At 40.5% G+C, this 13,322-nt stretch overlaps 1 protein-coding gene across 7 annotated transcripts in view; it reads right to left on the minus strand.

Moving 5' to 3' along the window:
• Positions 1–4,930: 4,930 nt before the first annotated feature.
• UBE3A (ubiquitin protein ligase E3A) overlaps positions 4,931–13,322 on the minus strand; it is a 91,387-nt gene continuing 82,995 nt past the window's right edge. For all 7 annotated transcript variants that reach the window (XM_037898692.2, XM_037898713.2, XM_037898683.2 and 4 more), the window contains 6 exons: positions 12,546–12,751; positions 10,341–10,505; positions 9,118–9,273; positions 8,950–9,023; positions 6,932–7,075; positions 4,931–6,606 (listed from right to left, as the gene is read on the minus strand). In XM_037898692.2, the coding sequence (XP_037754620.1) occupies positions 6,486–6,606; positions 6,932–7,075; positions 8,950–9,023; positions 9,118–9,273; positions 10,341–10,505; positions 12,546–12,751 (866 nt within the window). In that variant the 3' untranslated portion in view covers positions 4,931–6,485. The remainder of the gene's footprint in view (positions 6,607–6,931; positions 7,076–8,949; positions 9,024–9,117; positions 9,274–10,340; positions 10,506–12,545; positions 12,752–13,322) is intronic.

Consider the following 13,322-nt stretch of genomic DNA (forward strand, 5'->3'; position numbering starts at 1 on the left):
CCTCCGAAGCCAAGAAAAAAATGACCTTCCCATACATCTTGGAGGCCGCCACAATAGCCGTGGGTCCTACCACCTTCGCCAACGCCTGCACGTATGTCTCCACGTGGGGCGAGGCGGGCACCAGGAGGCAACAGACACCGTGCTTCCTGGTCAAGGTGGGGAAAGGGCCCCGGCCGCTGCTGATGGTAGCGGAGGCAGTGGGTGGGCGAGATGACGAGGCAGCAGGCAGGGGAGAGCCTGCCACCGCCCAGGCATAAGTCCTGGGGGCCGAGGGAGGGACATTCACAGAGCTGGTGGAGGGAACTGCGGGGAGGGGCACCACGGTCGATGACGAGGCCACGGCTGTGGGGGCACGCCCTGCCATGGAGGGCCTAGATGTTTTAGCAGGACCCTTTCCTTTCTTCCTGCCCTGGCCTTTGCGGCCAGCTGGGGGGGGGGTTCCTAGAATCTGGGGGGGCGGTGGGCGCAGCAGCAGCAATAATCACTCCGGTGCCTCCTGCTGCCGGTGCCCCAGTGGGGGCGGTGGCGAGTATTTTAACAATTGTGGTGGGGGGGGCGGGTGGGGGAGGAACAGCTGATATTATTAAAGGGGCCTCGCCCCTCTCATTCCCCACCATTGTGAGCAGAGAGAGACGGGGAGACACCGGAAGGAGGAGGGGGGGAGGGGGAAGCAGATTAACTGCTCCTCCCTGCTGGGCTGCAGGCGGGGGGGGGGGGGGGAAATGCCAAATGGGTTGGACTGGGAGGGGGGGAAAAATAAAAAACGGAATCCAATAATAGGGACAAGCCGTGGAATAAGCAGTCCGGGGGGGGGGGGGGGTGCAGACCCACACACGTTTGTCCAAAGAGTCTCGTTTGGTCGGCTGTTATGTCCGGTCCGAAAGGCAAAGTTCAAAGCAAACAGCTGGATCCGAAGGCAGATGGCAGGTTGCCAGCAGGGACGGACGGCGGGGGGCCGTGACAGTTGTAGTAATGGTGGGGGAGTTGGGGGCACCGATGGATCGGGGGGCAGCTCGTTGCCACACCCCCTGTGCCGCCACAAACGCAATTAAAACACAGTCAAACTCCCCCCCACGAGAGTATAATTCAAAAAATTGCTCAGTCTTACGGCCCCCTTCACGATGATTTGTAGTTTCCTGGATGATTTCTTCTCCAACTGTGTTGGCTGTGTTCCAAGGCTTCCGGCAGGCTGAGAATGTTATAAAGATAAGGCTGGAATGTCCAAACAAACAGCGAAACGGCTGGGTCTGGGGGCTTACACTCCCCCCTCCAGATAGCAAAATCGGCAATCTTCCCCCCCTCCTCCGGGGGTTTCAGCTGGAACAAATAGCTGCGCCCGAGAGCAGGCGAGGGGGGGGCGGGTGCTGGCTGCAAGCTGGTAACCGACCAGCACTCAGCAAGAAGCGGCAGAAATCAAACCAAAACAAACAAACAAAAACACAAAAAAGCATCTGGCCCGTTCGGGGGGGAAACTATGCAAGGTCCAAAAGTAAGAAAATCCAGGCCAGGGGGCTTTAGGAAAGAAAAGAAAGCAGATAGCTGAGAAGCAAGCTAGGGACGGTCCCATCCTCTAACAGGGAAGGTTCCAGAACAATCAGGAACTTTCTGGAAACAATTAAGGCAGACAGGCTGATTAGAACACCTGCAGCCAATCAAGAAGCTGGCAGAATCAATTAAGACAGGCAGGCTAATCAGGGCACCTGGGTTTAAAAAGGACCTCACTTCAATTTGTGGGGTGCATGTGAGAAGCTGAGAGTGAGAAAGCGTACTGCTGGAGAACTGAGGTGTACAAGCATTATCAGACACCAGGAGGAAGGTCCTATGATGAGAATAAAGAAGGTGTTGGGAGGAGGCCATGGGAAAGTAGCCCAGGGAGTTGTAGCTGTCACACAGTTGTTCCAGGCGGCACTCTAGACAGCTGCATTCCACAGGGCCCTGGGCTGGAACCCGGAGTAGAGGGCGGGCCCTGGTTCCCCCCAAACCTCCCAACTCCTGATCAGACACCAGAGGAGTTGACCTGGACTGTGGGTTCAGAAAAACGGCCAAACTGAGGACTGCTGTAAATCTCCGAGGCGAGCAAATCCGCCAATAAGCGCAAGACCCACCCAGGTAGAGGAGGAACTTTGTCACAATATGATTATCCTGTTTGTATGCATGTATCATTTTTGTATCTGAAGTTGTGAATATTGACTATGTATCTGTTACAAATTTGTTTACACATGGGGAACACCCACTAGACAAAAGACTCTCAGTCTAGAGGGCTGGCTGGGAAGGGCCCATTCAAATTAATGAACCATTAGGAAGAACAATAGCCCATAGATGCAGCTTATTTCCCACCTGGGGGCCTTCCTGAGGATGCTACAAACAGGCTCTGACTCATGTCTGCTGTAACACCACAGGGACATGTGACCAGGTCACCTGGTGCTAGACTCCATCTTGGAATACCAGTGTTGTTTCATTGACTGGCGTGGGAATCAAGCTTTGAGACCAAGGGTTCCTATCACATGCAAAAGCTATATAGGGCATGGAAATGACATCATCATGGTTCTTCACTGACTCCCTGCCCAAGATGACTCCTGGAAACACCTGAGGAACAAAGATGAACTGGAGGGGGAAGTGCTGGACACAGGCTAAAGTGATTTTTAGCCTGTGAAGGGAACTGGGGTTTCTAAGCTGAAAGCCAGCACAGCTTGCCCCTTAAGAGTCTGAAGCCTGCTTGCATAATCATTTAGGGTGAGAATTTGCTATTCATATCCAATCTCTTTAGCATGTTTTGTTCATTTGCTAGATAATCTGCTTTGATTTGTTTGCTACCCTCTATAATCACTTAATTTTTTGTAGTTAATAAACTTTTTACTTTGTCTAAAACCAGTGTGTGGAAATCATAACTCATGTCAGAAAGCTGTTGTATATTTCCACTCCACACTGAGAAAGGGGGGTGAATTTCATGAGCTTACACTATGCAGTGAAAGGTAAGTTTTGGGTTTATATTATACCCCAGATGGATGAGTGTACCTGAGTAGCTGGGAAATGCCTTAGCTGAAGCCTTCCCATCCAGAGCTGATCACAGCCTCCACATATAACTGCAGCGAGGTGTGTCCCTCCATACGTGTGATGGTAAAAGTGCAGGCTGTAGCCTGGGAGAGGGCTTGGCAGGCTGGTCACAGCAGTACAGTGTAAAGGGAGCCCAGGCTGGTGGGCCAGGGAGGCTCAGTGGTACTGCAGTTCCAGGCACCCATCACTGTCAGCAGCACCGCCTTCAAGCTCCATGTTCCCAAATGTTGCGTGCCCACTGAGCAAATGGTTGAAGCACCTGAGCAACCTTCTTTCCTCCCTCAATGCCATGCCTGAAATAAATGGACCATAGATACCTGGGCACTGAAGGAAGTGCTGGATGTTGAACCAAATAATTGATGAGCACTAAACAAGGCATTGAACCAGGCTAGGTGTCTCACTGTAAGGTGTTCAGGTGCCTAAGATATTATGGGGTCAGTGTGCCGAGGACAACAGTAATGGTAGAGCTCTGTGAACCTAGTAAAAACAGCAAGGTGCTGGCAAAAAAAAATAAATTCCAGAATGCCACCCACACCTTTACCTTGGGGGGGGGGGGGGGGAGGTGGGGGTGGGGGAAGGTGTGTGCCAAAATGCCTAGAAGCAGGCATTAAGGTGCTGCACAGGTGTACTCAAGTTGCCAAGCTCAGTTTTGGAGGCCTTTGATTGTACCAGGGAGATAAGTAATAGTGAAGGATATTCAGTCAGGGTTCCTAGAACCCTGAATAGCTGAAGACAGAAAAGTCAGTTCTTTGAGGGAAATGCTGCTTTCTTGATAGGATCAGTAAATGAAACTGAGTGGAACGTTTCAGGGCAGTATTTACAGCGGGCAGCTGCCAGTAAGGTTTCTGGCTTACTACCGCTACTTCTACTCTTCAAGAAGTCTTCAAGAAGACTTCAAGAAGTCTTTATGTCCAGAGAATTCTATCAGTGCTGCGCTAAGGAGATAAAACTCAGGCCTAAGGATCCAGTGTAGGTGGCATCTTTAAATCAGAAGTCTGGTAATTCTACAAAGTTCATATGTATCTGGTAATGCCCCCACAAAAGCAATTCATGCTTTTTGAAAGCTAGTACAATTACATTATTTTAATGTTACTTTTTCTTCTGTAGTATAAAGCTCTCATCCATTTAGAATGTAACAGAAGCAAAGCAAGAACCATGTATTTTTACCTGACTGCGAAATGCCTAGCACACTTTTGGAGCTATATAAAAATAAGTCACCACAAATCTTACACAGAGAAAACTTGACATAAATATCATTTAGAACATTTCCTGGGCAAATCACATTAGAGAGATATGGTTTGAACAGCTCTAGAATAAACATGTGGTATCAAGAACTTTTCATACTTACGAAGTGCCTCAAGGCAATCACAAGCAGCATCTATGCTCATCATCTAAAGCACAGGAAGATGGCAAGGAGCCCGAATGACTCAGTAAGGCAGCATTGTAGTGAGAGATTTGCAATAGATGATTTTTTTTTTTTCTTAAAGTTCTGGCTCCTGCAGATATTAGGTGAGACTCCCAGCTTTCATTTAAACCAACAACAGTTTCTAGCCCACATGGTGGTGGAGAAAATCTTGAAAATTATTTTAAGTGCACCCTAAAGGCTCAAAAACCAGATAAAAAGAATCCATTTTTTCAAGTCTCATTTAAAAAAAAAAAATCTCAATTTTTAAGGCAATCTTGATGGTTTCGGACTCACTCATGGTTTTTGAATACTTAGGGTTGGCAACACTGCGTTATGTCATTTCTGAAGAGCTTAAGGTTTGTCTCATCCTCAGCATACAATATACTTTAAATAAAGGTTTCAAAATAAATAGTTTAATGATGCCCCATGTTAATTTATGAAAGGAAATCACTGTCTTCTTTTTCACTGAACCATGGTGAAAAACGTCACTGTTTTATTCAGCATTATAGTTACATAACAGTTGTCTGTTTCTATTACTAGAAAGAATTTATTAAAATAATCCTGAAAAGACATCTTTTCTCCCTCCAATGATTTCAAAACTATGCCTTTGAATGCCAATTTCACACAAATCATCAAATGGATTTGATCTGTAGTAGTCAGTTATAGCAATTGTCAAGGCACAAGCTCAGCTCTGCACATCAGCTGTTGCTTGTAGTAAAAGGAGATATGCCAATTATGTCGTCTTAGTTAAAAATGCATAATCCCTTTATTTTATATTGCAACAGGAGAAGTTAACATTACATATACAGACTACGAAAGGTAAAGGATTTACTTCTGATATGATTTGTAGATTTAAATTGAAAACCTATTGTATATTTTATGTAGCAGAGGAAAGTAACCTTAGTATTTCCTTTCCAACAGTATATTTAACAGTTGGGACTAAACAATATAAAGTAAGCCTTAAAAGTTTGTTTTAATCATTTTCAATGTTGTCTATTGTCAGATGAAAAATATAAGGTACAATAGCCATCCCTTTTGATTATGTTGCAACACTGATCATGTGCCTTGATAAAGGAACAACAGTTCATTAAATAAGGATGATGACATAACATGTAGGGAAGACTTTGGATTGTCTATTTAAAATGTCAACGTAATAGGCAATTAATAATAAAACTTCATTTTAAGTGCACTTCCACATGCTTTTTGTTTATAATATAGCAACTTCCTATCCTTTTTTCAACAAACTTCATTCTCTACTCTAAAGCTGTTTGGCTGAAAATGCACTTTCCCCAGTAAACTTTTTTTTTTAAACAATGTAACTAAAACTCCTACCCTTTCAGAGACTAAGAAATATGTTTTGCTAATTTAAAACACAATATATTACAAGACATGTGAAGACAACACATAGTGAAATGAGTTTTAATTGTTGTGCTGTGACTAAAGTAAAGTTCTCAAGGCTGCAGTTTAACATTCCAAGTTCTCCCTTCCATCTTTATTGATTAAGATTTTGAACAGAAACTCTTTGGGGGCTAGAACAGCAGTAATTGCATCACACTGTTTTCCAAGACTTCAAGTTTCAAAAGCAAACTCTTCAAAAAAGTACAGTTCCTGATTTGATTAGATACAGGGACAAAAATATAGCACATACTTGAAGGTTACAGGGTCTACAAATGATGGCAATATTTTCCTTGGGAGAGTACAGTTTGTTTTCTTGTAAATACTCAAAAAGGCTCAACTTCAAGCAGTAATAAACACAAGCAAAAGTGATTTAACCCTTAAAATAAATATTCAGGAAAACCTCTCTGTACATACAAGTGAAAGAATAGGTAATACTTTCACGCTAAAAGAAAAAATAAAGAATTTGTTCATATAAGCAGCTGAAATCTGCTGTTCCAGCCCAGTGTCCCCAGTAAAGAAGGGAGGCACAAACACAGGTGACTACTGTAGCTCACTATCTTATGGCCTTTTTTGGACAGGGACATCACCACCACCAATTTTAATCCCTTTTGTTAGATTGATTTATTTATTACAGCATGCCAAATCCTTTGGCATATGTGATGGCCTTCAACAATCTCTCTTTAAGCTTTTCTTTGCTTGAGTATTCCGGAAGCAAAAGGACATTAAAGCATGTGTGAGATGTCGGTAATCTGAGGAAAAACAGAAAAGGAAGAATTCAGCCATCGGAATGCACAACGCACGCATATAAGTATCATCATCTTTGCGAAATACCATGCTATTTCATCTGCTTACATATGCAAAAACAATACTCCAGTTTTGCTTTAAAATTTATACCTGTTGTTTTCACATAACCTTGAGGTCAAAGCACGATAAAATATTATTAAAATGCTAATTTAAGAGATACTTAACTTTAACGTAAAGATTTGGCTGCTGGTATTTTCACTTTGCAGAATTTGTCTTAATTTTTAGGAAGTCAAAATAAAATTTTTACCAAATAAAAGGTCAATATTTTACCTCTCTGTGTCTGGGCCATTTTTGGCTATAATCATCTTTAATTTTCCAAGTCCTCCCACAGGTGCTCTGTCCGTGCCTGTTGTAAACTGCAAAAATAGTCTTTTCTGCTCATCTGTAAATGAATGGACTATTTCCCAGAATTCCCTATTGAGAGGAAATTAAAAACAAAGTTGAGAAAGCAAGAGAAAAATATTGTTAAGAATATTTGATACAAACAAGACCTCCCCCTACTTGTATGTAACTTACACAACTGCCAGAATTATGCAATTTGGAGCTGTTAACTGACACATTATCATATATGACACCATATTTGATCATCTAACACAGATACAATAATCACAGATACAATAATCAGCATACAAACTGAGAATATAGGAGTTGAACAAGATTGCATTCAAACATTTGCTAACTGCGGAAGTTTTGAAGCTACATTTGAAGTATTTCAAAATCCTTGAAGGTTAACCTGTTGACTTTTTAAAACTGTTTCAGACTATTCTAAAATTAGCAAATAATTTGCAGATGCTGTCCATTTCTTTTCAATACTGTTTGTATTTTCTATATTTTCCAACTATCCTTATTGCAAAGCACTGTCTATTTTCTGATAATCTTGTTTCTCTCTTCTTCCTATCGTATTACCAAACATATCAATATTTGTCTGACTAAACAGTTCAAGTCACGTGTCAGTTACCAGCTGTGTGTTAAGATCAAAACTGAGGTGAAAATAAAAAGGTGGCTTCCACAAAATTAGAGGAATAAAAACAATAATTCATCAAAAATGTGTCAGCCTGATTATATGTAAAATAATCTGAGCAGTTTTTGGAGCCCCTACATTTTTCTATAATCGTTACTATGGTAAACACACTATTTTGCACATCCTCATTCTTGACAAATAACATGGTTTGGAGGCCTTTTGTTTGGATTATATGTGATAATGAACGAACTCACTAATGGCCCAGAACAAATTATGACACTTCCACACATCACAAAATCTTATTAGGATAATTCATCATTGAGGAAAAAACATCACCATCTCTTATTTCATGGTCTTGAAGATCATCTGAATATATTCTAGACTTATAAGAGAGACTACACACACAATATTTCATTCACATTTGGGAACCTCAATACTAGAATGATGTAGACAGACTGGAGAGGGATTAGAAGAGAAAGACAACCATGGGCCGGAGGGGAAAGCAGACAGCCGAAGATTACAAGAACTATACCATCCTCTCCCAGAGGAAGATGGGAAAGTTCTCTACAGCATTATTCCACTTTTGACCCGACAAGCCCTTCTGTGCAACATGGGCTCTGTGAGCGAGAAGGATATGGTTGAGCAAACTGTGGCATAAATCCCGTAAGAGCAACCCCAAAGGACTCTGAATATTAATCTACCTGCCACCCCTGCTGTGTACTACGGAACTTCTCCCCTGAAGGGTTGACTAGTGAATTAAAGGGGAACTTTATCAGCATGGCTCCTACAGATTCTCTCACACTAAGAGAAGAACTAATTGGAAATTCTGCAAGCAACAAGATGTGGAATTTCCTTTCCCGTATGTGGGAATAATCCAGGTCGGAGATGAAAAGGCCCTAAATGTTTCGGAGACACATTTTTTTACTAAACTAGGCAAATAATAGGTAGCATAGTGTTAGAAATAATCCTGTCCAGTTGGGGATTATCTAATGAGTCCCTTCCATCTCTCAACAAGAAAGCACACGAGTAAAAAAGATCAAGAGCAAAATAATCATCATTTTTTACTCTTCAGTTTCTTCAATAGCTTTTGATAACTTTTCCTTTGTTTAAAGAGTTTATTCTATAATAGCATGTTAAACAGCTTATCATTTGCTGACTTTATTAAATACTCATAATTCAGTAATAATAATAAATGATACTTGGCTCTTGTTGGACTCCAGTGTGTACTTCAAAAACATGAACATCACATTACAGATGCTGCCTCTTCATCATGAATTTAGTAAAATACAGTTTACTTGCATATCCCTTGAAAAGTTAAAGAACTTACCTAATAATAAGAGAGTCTCTGCTATAGCCACCATCATATTCTGTAGTTTCTTCTAGTGCTTGAAAGTCTAGATTCTGTAAATGTAAGACATTTTATCACCACCCATAATTGTATCTTTGGGATAAGAAAACCAGCAATTTGTTTTGTTGCACATTCCAGATTTCTTACCCTACTTCCACAAATAAGTAATTCAATTTCCTCTGGTCTAAATAAATATTTCAGTGGAGACTCATTGGTCACCATATGGAATCCTCTCCGAAAGGCTTTGAACTGCTTTTCTACTGATTTGTTGAGAATGTAGTCCGCGTACAGATTGACAAATTCCTGTAAGAAGAAAACCCCAAAACTTACTTAATAGTTAAAAGCCAAATCCTACCCTTCAAAAAACAAGATACACGCAACAAGACATTTTGTCTAATGTTTTAAATAGGGAAAGCAAGTATTTCATGGCATTGTATAATTTGTTTTCTCATAACTGGAACCAAGCCAGAGTGCACTGCTGGACTTGGCCCACCTACAATCAATCTCCGAGGCAGCTGAGCTATGACTGGACAATTGTGTTAACGTCACATGTACTGAAATTTTTCAACAGAAATTATCCACATGCACACACAAAACAGTCCAGGTGGATTCCTCCCAGTTGGTGGACAACTTCATTTGAGAAACCAAGTTTACGAGCAAGGAAAAATTCTCTTTCTCCTACGCACACATCCACCAATCTGGAGGATTCTGGTAGGACACCGCAAGCAGTAAATAAAGTTTAAGTAATCACAAACAATGGTAGGATTCAAAATCTAAGACAAAAGCTTACTTCTACGTGTATCAAAATTTTGTGTAGTCTAAATCTGTATGAAATCTAAGACCATTCAGCAACAAATTACAACTAAAGGAGACAGTAGATGTCTCTTTTGGTCTGGCACATTTTCTTAGAAGATGATGCTCAGATGCTGAGCCCAAAATGTGTTTGGGGAGATACACAGTGTGAAGTCTGGTATGCACATTTCAATTTATTAGTTTTATTGACAGTTTACTCAGCAATCTGAATATACACAACAGAATCCCAAATAGATATCTAGGTTAATAGTTGCTTGTAAACAGCAAACATTAAAAAGGAGTCTTAAAAATTTCTGACTTGTTATACATAAACGTGTGTTACAGAAAACGTATAATACAACTGGTGTTCTCAAAGTCATACATGCAAGAGAATTTTACAGAAGTGTTTTCTTCTGCTTCTTAACCCAATTGGACTATTAGAATTTTAAATTTAACTATTTCTTTCTCTCTAGCTGAAATTAATGTTTTAGTTACATGCCTACAGAATATTGACTGAAATTCTGAGATACATAGTAATAACAAAGATCATTCCACCATTAGAGTGCCATGAGAGTTACCTTTCTGTTTTCATTTGTAATAGGGATTTTATCTCCATTTTCCTTTAAATCATGCATCATTGGATTGCCGAAGAGATCCGTATGAGATATTTGGAAAGTTATCATCATATCATCTTCCACACTTCCCTCATACTGTAACAAGTCTCTTAAACTCTGATAAAGAACCTAATAAAATAAAAACATTTGATGATATATAGTGGGACTTTTATTTTACAACTCTATCACCAATGATAATGAGAATACAGCTTTAGATACGGATTGTCAAAAAACATGCTTGGATTGGTCAGCTATATCTTTTGGGTGAGGTCACAACTTTGTACCAAATCCCAATTGTTCACGATTGGGACATAATCACTAGAAGTGCCAGGAAAACGTTTGTGCACATAATGTGAAGAGGAGGAAGTTGACATGTTGCTAAATACTTCACCCTCACTTTGAAAAATAAGCACAAGTTAGGGTCAGAAATTGCACAGTATAAGTGGAATATTAAAAAATGAATTTAAGTTGTTTGAAGGGGTTTAGGGAGCCCTCCGAGTCCCTGCACTAAAGCAGTAATAAGCCCTGCACCTCTGAGGAACCGCCTAGGAACACCTCCCAGCAGCAGCAGCAGCAGGGGATGTGCAGGCAGTGGCTGTTCAAGGACTCCCACTAGGGGACAGAGGTATGAGCCTCTCAAGGATGCAAACTGAAGGTCAGAGAAAGTGAGTGCTCTTTAATTGGAGAAAGTATAGTGAACTTTCCCCATAAACTTATTGTAAGTTTTAGCTGCAATCCTCATCCTCTCATCAGTTGTCTTCCTCCTATGCTCCACAAACACTTTCAAATGTACCATGTTAGTAAACACTGATTTAGGAACACTGCCTTTTAAACAAGATCTGGCTCTCTTGCCCTCTGAATTCTGGCTGTGGTACTCAACAATATCTAAGGTGGCCTGACTACTTTGAATTTTATACAGTTTTAAGACTCTTAATCAGCATTTAAATATCTTGGTCTGTCTAATGGAGTTTACGAAGGGTGATATTAAAGTAGGGATGGCAGAGTAAGGCAACTGTGGAAAAGGAATGGAGGTAACAGGTAAACTGAACTTTTAAATCCACCCGTTCTCTTCCCACAAAAATGAGACTGGTCGCCCCACATTTTGAAGCCTCTTGACAATTCTGAATTCATTTGTTATTAAAAATAAAACTAAACTGGGAATCTGAAATAGCTCAATTTACTTATTACAATAAAAAAATGAGTTTAAAGTAGCTATAAGCCCTCAAACTACAGCTGAAAGAGTGGCCTGACTTGGCATACTGTTGGAAGGAGAAGCAAATTAAACAGACAAGGGAACCTATAAAAAATTAAGCTATTTTTTCTAATATAGTTAAATAAAAGGCATTTATAACCACCTTTATCCTATTCATTTTCTCTTTTCTTTCTTTGAAACATTTGCGATAGTGGAAGGATTTACTGCATAGCTCTTACAAATAAAAATGGAAAAATTACCCCCAAATTAATTTAAATAAATCATTCTAACAGCACTAAAGCACACTAGGTTGCTTGTTAGAAAGCTATTGGTGTTCTTTGGATGGTTGAAGGCACAGGACCAAAATATGTGAGATGTGCGTTAACTGTTTACTCACAAATAGTTATTGTGGCTTATTGCTATTTTACAGCCATCAGCAAAAGAACCTTCCCTCCCACCTTCATCACTATTGTTTTTAAGGTGAGACAATAAAAAGCATGTGAGAAAACTCACAACTGCTTAAAGAATTTGTGAATAATCTCCATCTGCCACAACTGCCTTTCACTTTAAAAAACTCAGTCACCACAGCGTAGCAGAATTTTTTAAAAGTGTTTTACAAAAGATTGGTAAATAATATTCTCATTTTGCAGACTTGTTTGTTGTGGCATAGAAGGTTAAGTGACTTGCTCACATTCATGCAGCGAGGCAGAAACAGAACCCACGTCATTTGACCTCCAGACCTATTAGCTATCCTATTGCTAGCCAATGCATACTCCTCCAAATTAGATGTACTGGTAGCATCATGTACCAATCCACACATTTTAACAAATAACCATAGAACGTTTCCACTAACCTGACAGGGCATTTCACTTTCACCTATTCTGACAGTAAGCTTGTGTTGAAATCAAATCTTAATTAAATGAATATATATTTTCCACAACCTGGAGTAATAAATTCAAGGAACACAATGAACTTACAGGGTGAGAATCTGCCAGATCACGGAAAGTTCCTTTTTTGCCCATTAGCTTCCTGTAGACAACCATGGGAAAATGTACATCCAGTATACAGTTATTGTAAATAGCCAGACCCAGTACTATGCCAATCAGTGTAAACTGACCCTCAGTTTCAAAAGAGGATGGGTTAAACCAAAATAGTTTTGTAGACTCATCATATGTGAACATACCTATAAGAAATGAATTTAAATGATTACTTTTATGTTTAGAAAAACAACAAAAATGTAGAGTAAACATGAAGTTTAAAAATCCACCTTCTAAATCATCTGCACCAGATATACATGGAAAATTACATTTTAATTTTAGTACTGTATAATTTACCAAAAACATTACATATTCATAGCATGAATTAATTTTTCCAGTTTTATAAAATGTGATGCTCACAGCCTATAGAAACACGTACGTCAGTTATAAAGCGACACATTTATAACCAATCTCCCAAAGTCTCCCTGCAATGGGATGGCACCCACCTCTCATGAGTGCCTCCTGGTTGAGTATGTGTGCCTGCAGACTCTCAATTTGTGTTGACCCTTGTCAGTGGTTTCTCAGGAAGGTTTTCAACAATTTAGCCCCCCCGGCTGACTCTCTCTCACAGTCTGTATGTCAAACAGAACAGACCCCTTCCAGGGTATGCAGTCCAACAGGTGCCTATCCCAGTACCCCTCTGTTGATATCTCTGTAGCCCTCCACGGGCTTAGTCCTTAAATAGTCCCAGCTCTGGTATGGGGCCATACCCCAGGG

The sequence above is a fragment of the Chelonia mydas genome, chromosome 1 (genome assembly GCF_015237465.2).
Source record: "Chelonia mydas isolate rCheMyd1 chromosome 1, rCheMyd1.pri.v2, whole genome shotgun sequence".
Classification (NCBI taxonomy): domain Eukaryota; kingdom Metazoa; phylum Chordata; order Testudines; family Cheloniidae; genus Chelonia; species Chelonia mydas.